At 45.3% G+C, this 22,537-nt stretch overlaps 1 protein-coding gene across 1 annotated transcript in view; it reads left to right on the plus strand.

The window, feature by feature from the left end:
• LOC126417122 (uncharacterized) overlaps positions 1 to 21,357 on the plus strand; it is a 54,822-nt gene extending 33,465 nt beyond the window's left edge. The window contains exon 3 of the mRNA XM_050085017.1: positions 21,038 to 21,357. Within this exon, the coding sequence (XP_049940974.1) occupies positions 21,038 to 21,357 (320 nt within the window). The remainder of the gene's footprint in view (positions 1 to 21,037) is intronic.
• Positions 21,358 to 22,537: the final 1,180 nt, after the last annotated feature.

Raw genomic sequence — 22,537 nt, forward strand, 5'->3', positions numbered from 1 at the left:
ACATAACGAAACACCTATTTATAACAGTCTTGTGCAAAGTTTAATTTACGAGACTCCTGTAGAAACAGAGGAAGATTGCTAGCCGGTGCACTAGAACTGAAGAGACACCAGGTGGGATGGAGCGTGTGTACCAGAACATGCTTCGTAGGTACAATATCTGTAACAACGTTGGTGGTCGCCAAATCGAGCCGCTGTTGTAATGGATCATTACTGTTCTATATGTACAGTATACTTGGTACTTTTTTTGTTTTGGAGTAGTCTAAAGACGTGATGTTTAAGTGTCAATTATGCAAAGAATTTGCTTAAATTATAAATGGATGTTTCATTATCTTCCTTTTCGAATTGATACCTAATAGCTGTACTGGATCACACCTAGTTCAATTCCTCAATGCAGAAATGGACGAGTTAAGCATCTGTATGGAAACGGTCGTAGAACATAAACGCTTTGTTTCCGGACATGGGTTCCTATTCAAAATATTGTGTACTCATTCCTCTCTACAAGTCCTGGAAGGTTGTAATCGGAATTTCTTACTATCCTGTATATTACCTCGCAAAAATTTTGCAGGTGACGGCCATCTGTTCCGGCTGTCTTTCCTGTTACAAGAGACGCAAGCAAATCAACACAAAAAGAGATCAGAAGGGTGGTCATATATGATACAGTTGGTGCAATGTTTTGACATTCGCAACGAGGGAAGTGGTGCAGCGGTTCAGATGCTGGACTCGGACTGGGCGCTGGGCGGGATTCCAATGCCTCTTTGCCCACGCAGACTCGGGTTTCTTGTGTTTTACTTACATTTCATGACGCCAATGCCGGAGAGTTCGCTACTTCGCAGAATAAATCATTCCTCCGAAGCAGAGTGTGCAGCGCTGTTCGTAGACCGCTAAAGCTCTGTGCAGGTCGGATCTCAAAGGCGGAACGTTGCCTTTCTCGCGCAAAGCTCTTAGATACTGCGCTATCCATGAAAGAACTTTTGACCGTACCTACAACTTCACTTCTGAAACTGTCCAAACTTCACTTACTTAGTTGTTTCCATGTTCATGTAGCTTACAAATCCAACATATTTTCCTTATGGAAAACATGGGAGCATGATGACAATTTTCATGACTTTCTCTTACATTAATCTGAGGCCAAACTTATTCATATACACTTATTTACATATATCTGTTATGTACAATCTCTCTCTCTCTCTCTCTCTCTCTCTCTCTCTCTCTCTCTCTCTCTCTCTCACACACACACACACACACACACACACACACACACACACATCATAGTATCACACATCACACATTCACAAAATCTAGTATGGAGCACAAGGAGTCCTCTCGTGGATCCGAATCAGTTTGCGCTTGAAGCTAAATTTTGTTCTATATTTGATTATTCACACCACTGGGTAAGTGACAATGATTTTTACCGCTAAATGACTCATTCGTCTCTCTGCATTAATGAAACTGAGTAATGTTTAAGTGTATGTCATTTCCCGATCTTGTGTTACATTTACGAGTTTATTCACAAAATACTCTATAAAGGAAAAAATACACTGTAAGGCTGTTGTTAATGTGCCCAACGGTCTAAACAGCCTTTTGCTCAAGGTCCTAGACAGCACATCACGTATTATCCTTATCAGTTGACTTTGTGTCATTAACACTTTCTTACTGAATGAGAATGATGCAAGGATTACAGCCGATTTACTGCCCCATCCTTGGTCAAAGAGACTTCGCTTATAATCATCTCTTCGTCTATAGCATTATAAACTTCAACCACCACTCTTTATTATTTGTGTGACTATAGTTCGCGCTTGTTAACAGTCTCTATAAAAATGTAGTTCGCGGCAATTTCATCCGAACTACTTGTAGCGTCCACCGGGAAAGTAGAAAAAGTACCGAGACATCCTGATTTGTGACAATATTTCATTCCAGTCTCTAGTAAATACCACACTACCCCACATCACACGTTGAGGCCTTTTCATCTGCTTTTTCGACGAAAACTTACTTGTCGATGACAGAAAAGATTCAGGTAGGTTTTGTCTTTTATAACAACTTGTATGTTATTACAAGTGTGACTACAGAAAGTGAAAATTTCGAGTCAGAACCGTATAATAATTATGTCGACGCAAAAAAGGTAATTTTAGACGACATGATTTCTTACGCACAAGGAACCTTGAGAATTATAGGTTATAATCCAAGATGTGATGATTTTACCGCTTTTATTCTCTATATACATAAATGGTTTGGCGGATAGGGTGGGCAGCAATCTGCGGTTGTTTGCTGATGATGCTGTGGTGTACGGTAATATGTCGAAGTTGAGTGGCTGTAGGAGGAGAGAAGACGACTTGGACAAGATTTCTAGTTGATCTGATGATTGGCAGCTAGCTCTAAGTGTGGAAATATGTAGGTTAATGCGGATGAGAAGGAAAAACAAACCCGTAATGTTCAGACACAGCATTAGTGGTGACCTGCTTGATACAGTCATGCCGTTTAAATATCTGGACGTAACTTTGCAAGGCGATATGAGGTTGAACAAGTATGTGAGGATTGTGGTAGGTAAGGCAATGACCAGCTTCGTTTTGTTGGGAGAATTCTAGGGAAGGGGTTCATCTGTAAAGGAGACCGCATATATGACGATAATGTGACCTATTCTCGAGTCATGCTCGAGTGTTTGGGACAAGTACTAGGTCGGATTAAAGGTAGACATCGACGCATTTCAGGGGGGGGGGGGGGAGGCTGCTAGGTTTGTTACTGGTAGGTTCGAACAATATGCAAGTGTTACGGCAATGCTTCAGAAACTCAAATGGGAATCCATGAAGCGACGGCGACATTTATTTCAAGGAACAGAACTGAAAAATTTAGAGAACCAGCATCTGAAGCTGACTCCAAAACGATTCTGTTGCCTCCAACATACATTGCGCATAAGGGCAACAAAATCAGGTATGAGAAATTAGGGCTCACACGGAGGCATTTACTCGTAGATAGGCGTTTTTACCTCGCTCTGTTTGCGAGTGAACAGGAAGGGAAATGTCTAGTAGCGCTACTGAGAACGTTCCACCACACGCCTTAAGATGGATCGCTGAGTACCTATGTAGATGTGGATATAGATTTTTTCCAGTCGTGGGTGTTTTCAACACGGCCTCTTTTAAATAATTTTTTACTGGCACCTGCATTCCTGTGGATGACTTCTTTATTCAGCCGTATGCAGCGGACATCAAAGTATGGAGAAATAACCGAGAAATGCAAGAATGCCACCTAGCCGCCGATGTCCAACTCTTTCCGATGAACGGAACGCCGCGCCCAGAGGCGGCAGCGGAATGAAACTGCGCAGGCCCCTCAGACGAGGCGCGGCGACCGGACGCGGCCCTAAGTATGCTCGCAAGGCGCGTGACGAGTGCCCGGCGAGGTAAATGAGCGCGCAGGCGAATAAACAAGCGGCGTCGACGTCTGCTAACGCAGGTAATTGCTGTCCCGGGACGACAAATCGAGGGTGTGCCCGTGGACGCGGCGACGAACATCGCGAAGAGTCCGCGCGGCTTAATTTAGTGCTCCGGCCGAGCGAGGCGCGCCAGCCGTAATGGGGTGCGCGCCGCCATGATTAATGCAAAATTATGATCCTAAATATGTTTTATGAGTAATAGCCTTGTTTAACTGCACTCTGTCTTCTGCGGGCCGCCGACAGACCATCGCCTCACTGTTGCCTCCCACATTATGATTAATACGTTGGCGAATAAAAACCTCTACCAGGCGTGGCTGTTGCGAAAGAAATGCGCCTTTGAGACACCTGTGCGCACGTTCTCTTGCAGGCGTCGTTAAACAGCGGAAGGCGGGAGACTACACATCTAGGGAAATGTTTACTATTGTCTGACTTACAACACAGAACATTTTAGCCTGCTGGAATGAGATTTTCACTCTGCAGCGGAGTGTGCGCTGATGTGAGCTAGGGACCTTTGCCTTTCGCGGCAAGTGCTCTACCGACACAGTTTTAATCTGCCAGGGCGTTTCATATCAGCGCACACTCCGCTGCGGAGTGAAAATCTCACTCTGGAAACATCCCCAAGGCTGGGGCTAAGCCATGTCTCCGCAGTATCCTTTCTTCCAGGAGTGCTAGTTCTGCAAGTTTCGCAGAAGAGCTTCTGTGAAGTTTGTAAGGTACGAGACGAGGTACTGGCAGAATTGAAACTGTGGGTACGGCTCGTGAGTCGTGCTTGGGTAGCTCAGATGGTAGAGCACTTGCTCGCGAAAGGCAAAGAAAGGTCCCGAGTTCTAGTCTTGGTCCTGGACACGGTTTTAATCTGCCAGGAAGTTTCATTTCAGCCCACTCTTGGAAACTAAAAATTGTACATGTGTGGATACTACATTAGTAAAGGTATTCTGAAGATTGTGGCTGTCAGAAATTAGGTTTAAAGAGGATTCGATCTCTTTACAGTGCATGACATTCTAAATTCATGTAGTGAACAGATACATGGGTTGGATGAAAAGCGGTGACGAACTTTTATAATTCATACCAGACTTTATTGACAGGCGTTCGTTGTGTTACAACCCTCAATATAATCTCCCTGTATCTAGATCACCTTCCTCCACAGAGAAGGTTCAGAATGTCTCTGAGCACTATGGGACTTAACATCTTAGGTCATCAATCCCCTAGAACTACTTAAACCTAACTAATCTAAGGACATCACTCACATCTTTGCCCGAGGCAGGATTCGAACCTGCGACCGTAGCGGTAGCGCGGCACAGAGTAGGAAGGTGTCATACACCGTCAGCACGTCCATCTTTGTCGATGTCTCGCAAGGACCGCTCTGAAGCCCGGATGTTGCCTTTTCTTGTGTTGTAGTGCATGTCACAAAGAGGTTCCTTCATTTTGGCGAAGAGGTCGTAATTGCACGGACTCATATCGAGTGAATACAGTGTCTGTTTCAGTATTCTGTCGGCCCCCCCCCCCCCCAAGCCCCCCGTATGTAGGAGCTAACCGCCCGGACTGATGCGGCTTGCCACGATTCGCGCGGATCCCCCCCCCCCCCCCGCCCCCCTCCCCGTCGGAGGAGGTTCGAGTCCTCCCTCAGACATGGGTGTGTGTTGTCCTAAGCGTAAGTCAGTTTAAGTAGTGTGTAAGCCTAGGAACCTCAGCAGTTTGGTCTCACAGGGACTTACCGCCACCTGAACCAGCTGTACCAGCAACTTCACGCGGTTCATCGTGTGCCATCGAGCGTTGTCACGAAGGATGATGGGATGCAGTGCCAAAAGCAAATATCGTTGTGCGCTCCGACCACGTGCCAATTCACTTTGATCCGTGCACATCTTTAATGTTTTCTTAACATACTGTTAGGAATCTGAACTAGCCTCCCGCACTTTTAAACAGTACCCACAGCAACTGACTCAAACAAGCCGTTGCGTTCACTGCACTGCTTGAACTGACCTTCTGCTGTCAGCTACAAACAGCGGGCACGACGTGTGACAAATATCCTTCATCTTACATTTTTGTTGCCACTACTTTTCATCCAAACCTTATAAATACAAACTAATGCCTGGAATTGGTATATAGTCTCTCTCCTACGCATTGTAACATACAGTGGATAACCTATGACCTACAGTGAATACTACGAATATTTCGTACACGGCTCTAATTACCAAATCAATTCTTACTCATATTATATTTCTCAATGGTCCAAGTATTTCGTAACGACTGTAATACTTAACTGAGATAGCCGGCCGGTGTGGCCGTGCGGTTCTAAGCGCGTCAGTTTGGAACCGCGTGACCGCTACGGTTGCAGGTTCGAATCCTGCGCCTCGGGCATGGGTGTGTGTGATGTCCTTAGGTTAGTTAGGTTTAAGTAGTTCTAAGTTCTAGGGGACTGATGACCTCAGTAGTTAAGTCCCATAGTGCTCAGAGCTATTTGAACCATTTTTGAACTTAACTGAGATAATGAAGGCATTGTCTGTTTTAAAACTGTATGGTGAGTCTTTTATAACGGCGTTCGAGAGTTCATGAAAGAAAAGTTTCGTGATGTTATATAAATGCCGGCAGTCTAACTGTATCCAAATATAGCTAGGGAGTGTGCTAAATGTGAGATCGTGATTAACACATTGTCTATTCAGATGAATTACCTAAACAGTACTCGTATATTGACAAGTTACGTCATAACTGGGTTCAAATGGCTCTGAGCACTATGGGACTTAACATCTATGGTCATCAGTCCCCTAGAACTTAGAACTACTTAAACCTAACTAACCTAAGGACAGCACACAACACCCAGTCATCACGAGGCAGAGAAAACTCCTGACCCCGCCGGGAATCGAACCCTGGAACCCGGGCGTGGGAAGCGAGAACGCTACCGAACGACCACGAGCTGCGGACTCATAACTGGGCCATATAACTCTTTCACGCCATGTGTACAGGACGGGAATCGATGAAACAATATGTTTTAGTAATGCCGCATGTCTTGATGTGTTTTGCCAGTATTCCCAGACTGGGAAAGTTTTACATACATGCGTAATCGTTCTACGCAGGGGATAGTGATACAGCCAACTACGAAAAGCTGAGTGCTATATGGATTATGCATGTCGATTTTAAATGTAAGTACATTAATACCGCGTCTTTGAGCAGTTTATTCAGCGATGACTTGGTTCGAATAGTGGTATGATCGTTGTAAGAAATATGAGTCAACGATGCCAAAATTGAAAACTAAAGCAAAAACTTATTGGTTTACTTTTCATTTTTGACGAGAGGCTACACTGTAATTTCCCTTCATTTTTTTCGCGCTTAGGTATAACGTATGGGAATGCAATATAGGTCGAACGAAAGAGTACTAGGCTACCAGATATGTTTGTGCTAAGGCTCTGACAGTGTGTGTGTGTGTGTGTGTGTGTGTGTGTGTGTGTGTAAGTCCGAAGCAGATGTGGCACAGATGCATCGCCAGCATGCAGTCCTTAATCATTACCAGCCGGATACCTAGTCATCGTTAGCAACGGTGCATTTCCCACTGTCCTGTACTGCAACTTGGCACAGAGCTCGTCTTTTGTCGTGTTTCATATTGTTGTAACTTCAAATTACACGGTTGTTTCAGCGCGAATTAATGGAGCTTGTTGTAGAGTGCGGTAGGATCCTGGCAACGGCCGCACTCATTGTCTGCCGTGGAGCAGCGGTCTGAACTGCCTGATGACCCCTTTCATTCAGCCTAGAGGCAGTCCACTCTGGTGTACTACTCCGCTAACACGTGCTCTTCACGCAAATGGTATCGCTGTTATAGTATTAACTCTGCTGCCTCATTAGCATTACAGCAATCGTTATTTCTACCTTGTATTGGAGAATGGCGCGACGACAACTCTCTCTCACCAGCTGTTTTAATGACTGCTGTTCTGACTTGTTACTTCCAGCTCATTGGCGATTCTCTGCTGCCCCCACAGCTCGCTACGACCAAGGCGTCTGCAAGGCTGTCCTAGGCGCTTTCCATCGGGTGTCCGACGCCATAGAGCTTCTCGTCCGGTGAACCAAATCCGAGACCACCAGCGTCTACAGCAGTCAGCACTTGAACTACATTCCACAGCCGCCGGTATTATATCATCTGCTCTCATCGAAAGCAGTTGTAAGAGGCATAGGCGTCCTCAAGGGGGGGAGGAGGGGACACTTAGCCTTTCCTGGAATCTGTGGTAGACTTTTCATCACTTTCAAAATTAACACTTATTTCTATAAATGATTGTCTCTGATAATGTTTAACTGCACGCAAGAGGTAGCACATTGGTTTTAGTAAACTTTGTATTGTTTGGTTGTTCAGGAGATATTATACCGTTTTCCTGTCGTGGCGGCGGTTTCGCCTTTGTTTTGCAGTCTTTGAGGATACGAATCTTTACAGAACATGGTCGAAATTGAGTACCAGATCTTTTCTTTGTCGCTTTCTTGTACAGATCTTAATGGACTAGAGAAGAGCTGCAGTATAGCTGTCCGGTACCTGTCACCAATTTCCACAACAACAGCCCCTTCGCTTTCAAACATTTCACATCTCAACAGGAAGTTTGCATTTAACCCGCCAAGTTTGGCTGGGACTTGATTCAGTTTTACACGACAGAGTGATTGTAGCACAACATGAAGAACAAGTTCATGCTGTGCGGTAGGCGTATTCACCTTCATCTGTCAACCCTAACACAGAAGGAACACAAATTTTTGCGCTCGATGAGAGGCAAAAATGGTAAAATATTAAGGTCAAATATGTGTCTATCATCTAAAACTATACAGTTCTTAAACTATGTGGGGTGCAACCCAGCGTGATATCCAACCATAGAGTTCCAGATGCCATATCTACACAATAACGTGCCAAACTAGGGATACAAAGGCCATTATGGTTTAATCCTAAGCTGTTACAACTTGGTTCTCCATACCAATTTGACGATTGTCTCCCAAGGTTTCGTACATCTATAATCATAACAATGGTTAAAAACGAGATGTCCTTTGGGTATACTAATGAAATATGCTTGCCTTTATGGTGTAGCAGTAATGTACAAAGCAGCAATCAACCTCCAAGAAATATTGACTGGATAAATGTTAAACGCTTAAGATACAATAAGGTTTGTGTGTTTTCTGTCAAATTTATTTCTTGAGTAATAATACGTTCTCAAAAACAACTAATCAGTTGTGTAAAATATTGGACTTTTGGAAATCTGCCCCCTGTTGCATGAATTTCAGCGGAAGCCCATGCTGAGAGGATAAGGGACGCAGACAATGTTGCAAATGTCCTTGGGTGCAGAAAATCGTAGGAACTGACATGTACCCACGAAGCAGCGCTGGTGTTGATTTTTATTGCTGTCTTGTCCAAGGAAGTAAGTAAGGAATGAAGACTGGATTTTATTGTCCCGTCGACGGCGAGGCCATTAGCGGCAGAGCCCACGTTCGGTTTGGGGAAAGAGATCGGAGGCGTCCTTTACAAATGCAGCATTCTGGAATTTGCTACCTAACTCGATTTACGCTGTCAGAAAACTATGAGGTGAGAATTTGGCTATACCGCCAATAGCAGACCACATCTACATGGCGTATATCAGAGTACACGAATCAAATTTATCATTAAGACTTGGGATGGTGAAGCGCTTCCGTCGGTGAATGAAGACAGTCGTTTACAATTTGTCGCAAAATCACTACCTTAAACTGAGTTTCAAAAGTAAGTGCCTAAGCAAAGCACGCTCTAGCAACACACTGCCGTTAATGGAGCTGTCACACCAGCCACACGCCGCAACTTCAGGCTTGTGGCGGTTCGCAGCGCCGTCACAGCTGCTCGCCTCTCGGCAGGCCATCGTTGCCATGCTCTTATTTCCCTCCACACTCCACCCTTGTGTTACAAGAAGACGACACGGGATCTGGCGGGCTCTACATCGTGTCCAGCGTCATTCCAACCAAATTCCATTTCCGCGAAAAACTACCATATTTCTCAGATTTTATTCCCACGGTAATTATGCAAGGCGTAGGGAGAGGAAATTACCTGTTTCATAACGGGCTCACGTGTCTGTACAAGAAAATTTTAACAGCCGCGTTTGACGTGATGCGCAACGTCATTCTCGCGTCGTCTCGCGTCTGGAATTTTTTGAGCATTTCTCGTGCGATCCCGCGCTACTTAAGCAAAAGCGCGACTAATCACCCAGCTATTATTTGATTTCTTTTACATATCTTCCATTAATATTATCTGACAAGGATTCCGGCTTACAAACAGTTATCAAGTACTTATCGACGTCGGTATCGTAGGCACCAACCTCCGTGTATAGTTTTCACTTCCACATTCTCTCGGCGGATTTCGCTCTCGGACCTGCCTCCCACACAACTGTATCTACGATGTTGTTCCACCTTAATTCATTCCAGACTGATGTCAACAGATACCTGAAGATTGCCACTATATCTAATCCTCGATCAATATTGTGTGTTCATCTATTCACGCAGCTTAGGTTTATGTGAGATTCCAGTCTTTCCATGAAGTCTCAAATTGCTGCAGACCGTTCTGAGAGGCGTCAGTTTGTGTACAAACCAAGATCCAAACCTTCAGATTTCAGATTTGAGGTCAGTATAATACCACCTGAGACATCTCAAACCACTTCCAAAGACGACCCACTGATCACTGATCCAACCTGGTACCGCCAGTTATATACTTTCTGAAATTCCACAAACGCTTTCCTTCTGGACTAAAAAGACGCCACCAAAGAAAATAACAGCCGTTGAGAAATATCTGTGGTTTCGCCACAAGGCAAAATTGTGGTTTGGTGACGATGCAACTTGAAATTTACAATTTTACTTATTGTGTTATGCCTCCCGGACTTTTTATCTACGGGGATGTTTCTCTAGAGGCGTATAGATACTAGATATACTAGATACGTAGAGATACTACTATAAAGAAACTAAATAAATATTCTGGCGGACTCAGTTACGTAGCTTTGTAGGAATAACAGAGACTTTGACAGTATTAGCGTAACTGTTATCACCTCAGCATAAGATTAAGGAGTTTAGTTATTGTTTGTTACTTAATCTATATTTCAACGCACCTGCTGACACACCTGGCTGAGACACGCGGGCGTATAACACGTGCTAACAACAGCGCTGCCTGCACTATAATCTGTAACCTATCCTTCACGCCCAGAAACTGTGATTTCCTTGCGTTAGAGAGCATCTATCGCCCGGTATAAGGGTGCACTAGTATCATGGGAACTTCCCCAGAATTCTCGGTGTCGCACCAGTAAAAATTTAATAGGCTGGAAAGGGAACAACAGCTTTAATACCAGCAAAGCAAGCGCACATACGAAATAGCGTCTTTAAACTTTGACATTTAAGATTCCTTTTTTAAAAAATGAAGGCGAAACGGGTATGGCACAATAAATTTAGTTTTATTCAGTTGCACATAGATGGACGTAACCTAAAAATTATCAACATAATATTTTATTTGCACTGTTCTTTTTTATTTATCCTTATCTGTTACTGTAGTATGTTGTTATGACCTGTAATTGTCCACCATTTCCAACTGTACTCCTACAGCTGAGTAAGTGTTTAAGGAAACCAAACAGTTAAGGTCATCAGTCTTCTAATCATCTCTCAGGACAGAAGCACTGCACCCAATCTGTCTGTGTATGGAATAAATTATGTGAACAAGTGCGACAAAGTGTTTTAAATGATTGTGTAGAGTTTTATGGGGCGGAACATGGAAAACAGCCCGGTATTCACCCAGTGTGAGGTGGGGAATCGCCTGAAAGCCACATCCAGGCTTGCCGGCATACCGACTACTCGTCTTTAATCTGATCCGGGACCGGCATATCTCCGCGTCTCGAAAGTGGACGGGTTAACACGCGCGGCTACCAGGGCGGATCTCACCTGTGTATCGCGATGTTTTGGAGCAGCTGAACTACGCTGGGACGGTGTTCCTCGGTCAGCAGGCGGACACGGGGCACTGGACACAACAGAGGCCGGAGGTGACAAAGCAGAAGGGGAAGGGAGACAGCGGCTGCTCGGATCGCGTGACAGCGCCGCCACGTGTCGCGGGCTCGCGTGCGTACTGCGTCCACACGCGGAGCTGACATGACACGCACTGCTGCTTCCCAATGGCATTCCCATACGCCTGCGAACCACATGCTTTACTCGCCGCTTTAATAATCTCGGGACACGAGACGTTCTCGGGATAGAGTTCGGGACACTGTCTGAGAAACGGGACGAATATCAGCGCCAGGGTTAGTTGCAGGTACTGCTGTCCTTTCGGTTCCAAAGAATCATGCAGTTTCACAAGAGGTAGAAGCTGTGGGCCTCCCGTAATGTCACCACAACCAATCTTTCATAAATGTACGAAGAAGTGTCTTTTAACGAAAAGACGAAATTCTTTTTACCAAGTCCTAGAGCTAGGACTACTTAATAGAGTAGAGGAGTGGGGTAGTGGCCGATAATCTTTGTAAACAAAATATTTGTTAAGTATTCGCGAAACGTCCGAAGTCTAATGGTTTTGCGGTGTCTGTATAGTAACAGCCTTGGCTCTCACGTTCAGCTCATTCCTCGGCTAATGCTGCGAAACGTTTCACTGTAAATCTTAAGCTTTAATAATGATAACAAAACCAGCGGCTGTATTTGAATCTATCATCCTTTATTCTCTTTATCACTTGCTACCAGTTTCGATACCACAAAGTGCTTGATTACTATGCCTTCCAATCCAAGAGCTCTCAAATGCTGCTCAGAAAACTATCATCGTTAAAACAAATAAAACAAAAATTAAAAAAACTACAGTTTCTTCGAATTTGTAGTGGATAAGAAAGTTAGAAGTAATCACTATACAAGGGAGTAATTACCCTACTACGAGTTTTAAAACCGAAACCTTTTGTTTGATATTTAAGTAATATTACGAGTTACGTAAGACATCGTGTGCGTTAGCAAAAGAAATTTATAACATACCGCGACGTCATTTCTAGTGTCGATTGTCTGCGCATCTCTGACGTCTGTAAACAAATTACTCGCAGTTGTGTTCTCGATTTGACGTTAGTGGATTTGTAATTTCAAAGATTAAACATTTTTTTGGCTGCAATTTTCGGTGAGCTCTGTTGTCCAACCAACTCTGCTTCTCAAAATCTATCATATTTGCAGTAATCCACATGAGACCATACGCTTAGCACCAACGTCATTTGCGTTAAGGGTTTCCTTGCCGTTGTTGTAACTTACAACTTACCGTGGTTCTTTGGAAGGAAGGAAGAGAGGAAGACGTTGTTTAACGTCTCGACATCGAACACGTTGCTAGATGTGGAGCACAAGCTCGGCTCAGAAACTTTCGCGGCTGGAAATCGACTGACATCTTTTTCAAATGAACGATCTCGGCAATGGCCTTTGGTGACTGAGCGAAACCCACGGAAATACTAAGTACGGTTTACAGGAAAGAGAGGTGCGCCCGAAGCAATGTGCGTGCAGTGTCTATAGTAACGTACTGCCTCCGTCGCTAACTACTCTGAAGTCAGACGATTTACTAGTCGTGTATTTACGCTCAAGCATCGGAAGCAAATGATAAAGAGAGAAAAGAAATATGCAGGTACGTAGAAAAAGAATTTAGTTCTAATACTTGTACATTTACATTTAAACCACAATTTACTTAACCATAGAAAACCTTGTGTTCAACCAATGCTGAGATAGGCCTCTAAAATGACGCACAGATATTTGCGCTTGGACCTGCACTCGAACCTACAATCCTTGCTTCCCATGAGCAGTCACTTGAACCATTACGCTATCAAAGCACGCGTCTTTCACTGACGCAGAATTCAATGCCACTCGCTGGTTCCCTCGTAATTCCTTAATTCATGAGCTGAGATTCTCCTGCTTCCGAAATAGCATCACTGCAAGCATTCTTGAAGGACAATCTGTGTGTAGCCCCAGCACCAGTGAAGCCACAACCGTGCTGCAGAAAAGTTAACGCACTCATAGAGCGGATCCTTGCGGCTAGCAGTGCAAAAATGCCGTCAACAGTTTTCCATCTTGTGTATACTTTTGTCAGATAATTGACGCCAAACAACAGCAATTTTGTCAGATTGTAACGATAAGTAGTGCAAGTGTGTTCTTTCAGGATATATCGGAATCTGGGTTCCACTGTAGAACATGAAATGATGTCAAACAATAGTTGGGTGGAGCTGGTGCTTTTACTACGGAGGATACATGTACAAACAAGAGGAAGCAACGAATGCCGGAAGTCGACCAGAAGGCATGAAGCAGTGCAGTGCTTGCTAAGCAACCACAGTGAACAGTGAGGGTCGAAATACTTCTTTAAAAGTAGAACAATAAAACTAACAGTCTTCTCATTTCTGTTTTAAGATTCAGTGACGGTATATGTCTTGTAGGTCTGCAGCGACCGGTTTATGAAGTGAAGAAGTCTAACAACCAAACTACGTAGACTAGACTAAGGAAGTAGGCATAAGAAGGATACCATCTAAATCTGATATTGAATGCTGCTCCAACCAAACACTATACACTTTGCACTAAATGGGTGGCGCTCTTACTTCATCTTCAGTTACTTACAATACTGTCTTATCAGGTTCTTTCTGCGTGACTGATTAATACCGTGCTTCCAGGTGTTTAGCCGAGTTGTTGTTTCCATTTTCTGCACAACATTTCGACGATCGACCCAGCCGTCTTCGTCAGGTGCTGCGAGTCTTACTGTTATTTGCACTCGCTGTCTGGACCCCAAACAAACTACGAGCTATCGTTGTTCTCACGCCACTGTTCATAGCCGAGTTCGATTCTCGACGTCCACAGTGCCCTTGATGCTCTTTTGTTTTACACAGCACATACTGATACTCCGTGAAACGCGTTTCCCAATCTAATGGATGTGATGGTCGGTGATCTTTTAATAAATGTAGTGCCGGACCCCAAGCATTATTTAAACTGAAACCGCTGTCCCTGTTCATTAGGTTTCCGATATTTTCATTTCGATAGATTCCTTAATTACGTTGTTCCAGAAATTCGGTGTTTGCAGGTGGGTGCGTCGCTGATGTTCCTTGCATCTCTCATCAACTGTTCTGACAGCCTGCTCAACGTAGGACATGTACATTCGCATACAAGAAGAACTGCCCCTACGACTGGTGTTGAAAAGAAATGGGTACTCAGAGCATCCAAATTGAAAGAAAGATGCAATCAAAATAAAGAACGGCACAGAATGAGTTTGAGATTGAGACACAGATAGAAATGCCAAACATTGCTTAACTGATTTATGCCGGCCCAGTATCCGGAAAGATTGGTAGACTCCTCCGGAGAAACGACATTCAGTGCATTTCACTCCCTTCAACTAAGGTAAAAAGTATTCTGTGTATGTTTCAGACGGTCTAGGACTCCAAAAGCTGGGTATTATCGCATTCCATGCGAATGTGCCACGTCTTACGTTGGGCAGACTTTCAGAACAATCGGTGAGAGACGCAAGGAACAGCAGCGAAATATCAGACTGAAACAACCAGGAAAATCAGCTATCGCCGAGCACTGCCTCGAATATAATCACGAAATGAAATATGGAGAGACCAGTGTCGTGGTGCAAACACAGAGTTTCTGCGACAGCATAATTAAGAAATCTATCGAAATAGAGATGTCGGAAAACCTAATAAACAGGGAAAAAGGTTTCAATTTAAATAACGCTTGAGGTCCGGTACTCTGTTCATTAAAATCTCGTCCACCATCACATACATAAGAGTTGGAAAAAGCTGAAGGAATATGCACTTCGCGGATTATCAGACTATCAGTACGTTCTCTGTAAAACAAACGGGCATCACAGGGCGCAGTGGTCGTCGGGAGTCGAACTCGGCTATAAATAGCGGCGTGAGACCAACAACATCTCGCTGTCTGGTTGCAGTCCAGGCAGCGATTACACATAACACCGAAACCCGCAACACATGAAGAAGACGGCCGAGTCAGTCGTCGAAATATTGTGCAGAAAATGGAAACAACAAATCGACTGAACACCCGGAAGCTCAGTATTAAGCACAGTATTGTCAAACTGCGCACTAGACGATATTTTGTTGCAGATATCTTTGTACCGAAGAGCATTTCGTGACGATTTCGCTTGATAATAGACAACTTCACCCCTAGCCGACGCTAAAAAACAGGCGTTGTGAATCAAGGTGTCGTTTATAACGTTACTTCCGAGAGCCTACGTTTCTAAAAGAATTAGGTGACTTATTGCTTCCTCCCACATGACAGACCATCGAAGCTTTGGAACAGTCATTCTTTTCACCCAACACCTGCAAAATGAACAAACAATGATTTTTTGGCCTCAGAGGACGCCCCCGGCATTAGGAGACGAAGTGTTAGGGGTAGAAACACGTACTGGAGCCCTTTTAGGTCCACGTAACGAACAAAGCCAAAAATTCAAAACTTTTACAGCCATATATTGGAAATGCTGGTACGGTTTCTTAGAAAAATGTATGCCCTGTTTTGTTTCTCCTCCACCCCCCGTCCCCATCCTTGCCAAAACGAATCCTGAATTTTGTCGAGGCTGGGACGCTGCAGCCTGATTGTCTTTCTTCCTCAGAATGCTGAATTTGATGCGCAGTGTTTGAGAACACATTGGTGGAGTGCTATGTTTGTTTACCGACGGGAAGAGAACCTGTATCATGGTTCTTAGATAGGTTCGTGTGCTCTTTTCCCGGACATTTGGCAGGACCAAGGAGCACGTTTATTTATTTGGAAACCAAGAACCGCGTTCAGGAGGAGGACATAGGGACCGGCCGCTGGCCGCGCCTTTATGCTTTGGCGCACGCACGTCGCAGTGAAGCAGACGACAACTGCTCTTCCGTCACACTTTATGCAGCACGCAGCACCTGAGTCCCGTGGTAGGCGACGGGAAGCGAAAGCTGCATCCAACACTGTGGCAGGCGAAGAGGTGCGCTCAACTTTAACTTGAAGTGGCAGCTGGCAAAGTGGTTTACTTTTAGACTAAAAAGTTGCAGCAAGAACTAAGCCGTAAGTAGAGAGGTTGTCCCTATAGCTCATAACGGAACGAACAACATCGATATCTCAGGATATGTTTCGGTGGAAGATAAAAGAAAAACGGGTAAAAATATCTTTTCGGGCTTTCTGCTGCTTCAAGTGATTACACATCCACGTGCTTTGTGTCGGGTACCTTTTGTCAATGCAGTTGTTGCAGCGGGAAAAGTACAGAACGGTAATCCTATATTCGTGGGTTCGAGCCGCTTTGCAGACACCCGTTTTATTTTTAGTCTTTACCTCACTTACACTGAAAATAAACCGAGATGATATTCAATATCTTGTGTTTATTAATATTTTAGAAGGAAAGGAAAAAGGAAAACTTGGGGTTGCAAATAAAGTAGGAAGGTACTGTAAGTACACAATAGCTTAGTATTCAAAATTAGATAATTTTAGTAATTTACAGTGTTCATTTTAGGAACAGGGAAAGCAGTGATTTTCTCGGCATCTTATTCTCGGCATAAATATCGCATTTTTTACCACTACATGGATCTTTTAAAGTTTCTATACAAACAAAATTGGTTTACATTCATAAAGCGCAGTTGGCAGCAAACCAAGCGTAACGCATCATTTCGTGAAATGTTCGCAAGGAAAGCTGATGATGCGTCATGGAATAGTATTTTGACGCAGGGTTTTCGGGATGCGATTTTGTTATTCTCTGTCGACGACATCAGACAGTTCTCAAGATTTTTGATCAAATTATTTAGCTGATATTTGAATCTGACATGACAGAGTTGTTACAGCGGAGGGTGGGGGATTTGGGTGGGGAGGGGAGGCGGCGGTGGGGTCACTTCAATACAACCAGATTAAAATCCATCTTCGTCTTGAAAACTCTCTAACTGGGTGTTGTGTGATGTCTTTAGGTTAGTTAGGTTTAAGTAGTTCTACGTTCTAGGGGACTGATGACCATAGCTGTTAAGTCCCATAGTGCTCAGAGCCTTGAAAACTCTCGACGTATAATTGTGGATTTGTGCGTCCTCCTACGAATCAGTTACAAGAAGTAATTTGTTCTCCTGCACACAGGATTTCATTGCGTCAAATACAATATACTGAGCATCATCTCTGTTTATTTGCAGTGTAATTAACGGAAAAAAGGGCGTCCGCATAGGGACTCTATCCCACGATCCTCGGATTATCGTTCTGTAGCCTTTCCACTGCTGCCTGGAAACCACGGTAATAAATGGCTCCCGCCACTAACAAAAATGCCTCACGCCACACTCGACCCGCGTCAAAAATCATATTTTCTTCTAAGCGCTTGGCCATCAATAGCTCCCACATCTGTCACTCTCGTTTCTGGCCAAGCTCTGCGGACACCATAAATTTGGACGAAATCGGAGATGACGAGTAGGCGCGGTCCCCTTGTCACTCGTTCTTAACTAAACTGAATACCGAGACCGTGGCGGGAGAAGTCTAAAATCCACCGTGGCCCCCGGGAGATGGGGCAGGAGCGGGTTGTACCTCGCCCGCCTCCAACCTCGGAAGCGCAGCCGCCGTGTCCGCTGTCGAGGCTGTATTTGTGAAGCAAGCCGTCGCGGAACGCAGGTGCTCATTAAAATTCACAGTGCACGGCCGGCCGGCTATCTGAAAACCGCAGCGACGCAAAGCATGCCGCGACATACGGGCCGCCGCGTACATTCCCTGCTGTCGATCCATGCGTTTGCTGCTCTGTTCCCGGCATCTTATCGACTCCACGCAGGACTTCCAGATATCTCAGAAGAGACAAGTCGGTGGGGCACATTCCTTTCTGGAAATAGCACTGACTGATGTTACTTTAAATCACAGTGCTGAGCGTTGACAACTGTAAAAAAATATGTAAGATTAAAAAGACGATATGAATCCTTTGATCTAAACACAGGGCCGACATTAATAAAACCGACAAATTGCAGGTACTGATTCATGACCTGAAATGGAGGTGGTAAGGTCCTATGAACACGTGTCCGGAAATGGACGGTGTAAGTGCAACGACAATAAATCGTCCCGGAGTACAATACAGAGTCCCATCGCACCCACGTCGCAACAGACTTCATTGTGGCCTCCATGGGATGGACTGCACGCGTTCACACGTCACATCATGGATTGATGCACTCTTTTGTACGTTACCGCCTCTCTCCGAATAGCGTCGTAGGCATCGTGAACACGCTGTTGAAGGGTCTGCATATTGGGAACTGGCTTAACATACAACACAAGACTTTTCAGACCCCTCCAGAGGTAAAAACCCAGGGAGTTTAAGTCCGGTGATCTAACAGGCCATGCTACAGGGCCTCCGTGTACTATCCAACGCCCGGGGAATATAATGTTGAGGTGTCGACGAACTGTCATGCAGAAACCACATAACATGTAGTATTGCTATAGGCGCATTCTCAAGCAGCCCAGGCAGAGTATTCCGCACGAAGTTCAGGTACGTTCCTCCGTCGAGGCGTTGTAGAATCATAACGGGTCCAAGTAAGATGTAGCCAAGAACACATCCACACACAGAGACGCCGACCCGATGCTGATGAGACGCCCCAATCATTACCTGAGGATTGTATGTAGCCCACAGTGGCGATTATGCAGATTGATGATGGCAGTTCTGGTGAAGGCTGCTTCGTAGGTAAAGAGAACTGATGACAGTAATCCCATATTTGTGATGGTCTGGTGCAAAAAATATAGACAACGTTCGTTTGTCTGAAAGGACCCATGTTCACACAAACCCCCAAAAAGGGCTTGAAATGTTGTACGTTGTGGTGGGTGTCAGTGAGGGTTTTTGTTTTGGTATAGTCGTGCTGCCTCTCGACCGTTTCCATCGGCTTGGCCATACATAAACACCATTTCGGCTTCTTCTCGACATGAATACCGGTCCATTCCACTGCTTACAGTACGCTTCGTCAGTCACATAGCCTGCAACACACACAACGCACGTGGTCAGAGGAACTTTCGTTCGTCAGAGCCATCTATCGTTATAATGATGCATTTCTGGACATACGAGGGTTGGAATTTTAATAGTGGCAACTATCTATTTACAGCTCGTACAAAATAGATACCTGTTTCGAAGTTTTACTGACCATCCAAGTAGTCACCAGCATTGTGTATAACCAGTTGCCAGCGACGTGGAAGTCGTAGGATACTGTTAGCAGTGCCAGTTGTGTTGACAGTTCGAGCGGCGCGGTCTATTATCCGACGAATTTGTAGTAGTTCTCAAGCGAATGCCGTGAAGGGTTTCCTTCAGTTTAGAAGTCAAGTTTAACTTACGAGGGCGTAAGTCAGGGGAGTGCAGTAGGTGGTATAGCACTTAGCAGCCCCATCAGTCAAACAAATGAGTAACAGCTTGCATATACACACTGTCCTGTAAAATGATGTTCAGATCCTGCAGAAAGTGTCACCACTTCTTCCTATACGCTGTTCATTTCTGGAACACAACCTACGACCAGCTTAGAGACAGAAGTGACGACACTTTCTGCAGTAACTGACCATCATTATGCACGACAATGCTCAACCACGTACAGTGCAAGCTCTTACTGATTTGTTTGACTGATGGGACTGCTAAGTGCTGTACCACCTACTGCACTCCCCTAAATTAAGCCCTCGTAAGTTCAAATCGATTTCTAAACTGAAGGAAACACTCCACGCCATTCGCTTCAGAACTGCTACAAATTCGTCGGACAATAGACCGCGCCGCTCGAACTGTCAACACAACTGGCACTGCTAACAGTATCCTACGACTTCCACATCGCTGGCAACAGGTTATACACAATGCTGGTGACTACTTTGAAGGTCAGTAAAACTTTGAAACACGTATCTATTCTGTACGAGCTGTAAATAAATAGTTGCCTCTATTACAGTTCCAACCCTCGTATGTTCATACGACCTTATTTCCTCCATTTCCAGTCATGAATCCGTCCCTGCAGCTAGTCGGTTTTATTAATGTTCACCCTGTATAGTACATATGCTCCAGTTTACCGTCGGCACCTACTTCTTGGATGTTTAGTTTCCAGCAGCGCAAAAAGTTAAATCGGCAATTTCATTTCGCATTCGATGACCGGCAAACACTGCAATGTTGAGGATTGTATGAGGGACATTTGGGTTTATAGATAAATATTGAGAGATTATATTTGTTGTACAATATTATGTGAAAAATTGACTTCACCAGCTAATTTAGTGGACGAGTGTCACAGCTATAAACGTGAACGGTGAAAATAAACTCCTATCTTAAGAGTCACCAGAGGGCTTCCGTTGTGTTTTGGAATAAAGGTAACGCACCTCTGAAAGCGATCAGGACACCCCGCTGAGCGTGGACGCAGACGGAGAGCTACATTTCTCGCTGTCTTTGTGTTTCGGCCCCAGACGAAGATTGTACCGGCAGACAAGTGGGCAGTGTCCTCGGAGTGTATCGGAGAGCGGCCTGACGCGGCAAGTGGGGTCTGGAAGCGCAGCTGCCGTGGCCGCGCGCGGGATTAAGTAAGGCAAGACGGCAGATGGGCGCCGATACAGGCGTGAAATTTGAATGCCTTAATTAAGGCGTGTTTGTAATCTGGTGCAGCCAATTACGATCTGCATCGCAGCTCGGCGCAGCGCAGCCCTCCCCTGCCGCGATAACGCATTTAGATATTTAAATCTGGGCAGCGGGCCGGTCGCCGTCCGCACGCGTCCGTTCGTTGTTATGCATTGGCGTCGCCGTCGCGGGACTGGCTCGTGTTTGTCTAACGGCGACAGACAGGGGCGGCGCGAGCCTGAGTGGGGGCGTGGGAAGTGTGGACACGGAAGGGGAGGGGCCGACCGCCGCCGCCCACTCACTACAGCACCCCCGAAGTGACGAGTCTGGCGACAGAGGGGGCGGAGCTGCGGGCCATCAGGGCCCACCGTCTGGGTACAGGCGTACTGGGAGAGCACGACACACTGAAGCTGCCATCGGCGGCCCGCAAGCGGGGTGGAAGCTAAAATGAATTTTCTTCAACTGTACTATTCTGGGAAGAACATTTTAGGCCAAATTGACATATGTGTGTGTGTTTGATACTAAAAAAAAGTATATTGTCCAGTTCAATGGGATAAAACTTCAAACGAAAATTACCGATCTAGGCTGACGTCGGCCATATTCAGATCGTTAGAGAAAGCAGTAGCTCACTAGCACGCTGTGAAAACCGAATTGTCATTGACAGTCTGTAACAATACAATCGCCCGTGCACCTGTTAAATCTGTAAATTACAGATGCCGGGGACTGGGATTCTGTGCGTTGTACACTGGTGGAGTCGCGAGTGGGCGTCCAGAGGTTGCCGCGCAGAATCTCAGAAGTCGCCTCAGGTAGCCAGAACATTGGCGCCGACGACCAGCGAGCGCCAGGGATACCCATCCGTGGCTCGGGGATGCCTGGCCGACGTTAAGCGCCAAATACGGTCTCAAAAAATCACAGATAATTAGACTCACACTCCAAAAATTGCAATTAAAGTTTATAAGAGGGTAGAAAAAATGGCTCTGAGTACTATGGGACTTAACAACGGAGGTCATCAGTCCCCTGGAACTTCGAAGTACTTAAACCTAACTAACCTAAGGACATCGCACACAGCCATGCTCGAGGCAGGATTCGAACCTGCGACCGTAGCAGCAGCGCGGTTCCGGACTGAAGCGCCGAGAACCCCTCGACCACACCGACCGGCGGGGAAGAACGGGCTTAAGATCGAGACATAGTTCACTGACACAAGAAAACAGGATTTTAATATAAAAAAGTACTCAAAGGTGAAATCAAATACAAGCAGCGTGGGGAGGATGTCCAACCCATTACTGGCTGGTACTTCTCAAGAAGTGCTTACCTAGCAGAACGTGCCATTTGCCCATGATTCGCTCCATGATTGCAATGGACTCGCTACTCACGCAGCCTTTATGGCGTTCACTTCTATTAGAGACTTAGTGGACGGCAGATGAGATGAACAGGAGGAGTGGTATGCCGGCTCGGTAACTGTAAGGGGCGATCAAAAAGTTTCCGTTTCAGGGCGCTGCTGCAGCGTATATCCAACATAGAGTGACTCCGATGCACCAACATGTAGGCAAGAGATTAGTGCGACGTTAGTGTCTTTCGGTAGTGCGTGCGGAACGCGCCGAAACGTGAATACCAAATGCTTCCAAACAGGA

This window comes from Schistocerca serialis, chromosome 8, assembly GCF_023864345.2.
Source record: "Schistocerca serialis cubense isolate TAMUIC-IGC-003099 chromosome 8, iqSchSeri2.2, whole genome shotgun sequence".
NCBI classification, from domain to species: Eukaryota; Metazoa; Arthropoda; class Insecta; order Orthoptera; family Acrididae; genus Schistocerca; species Schistocerca serialis.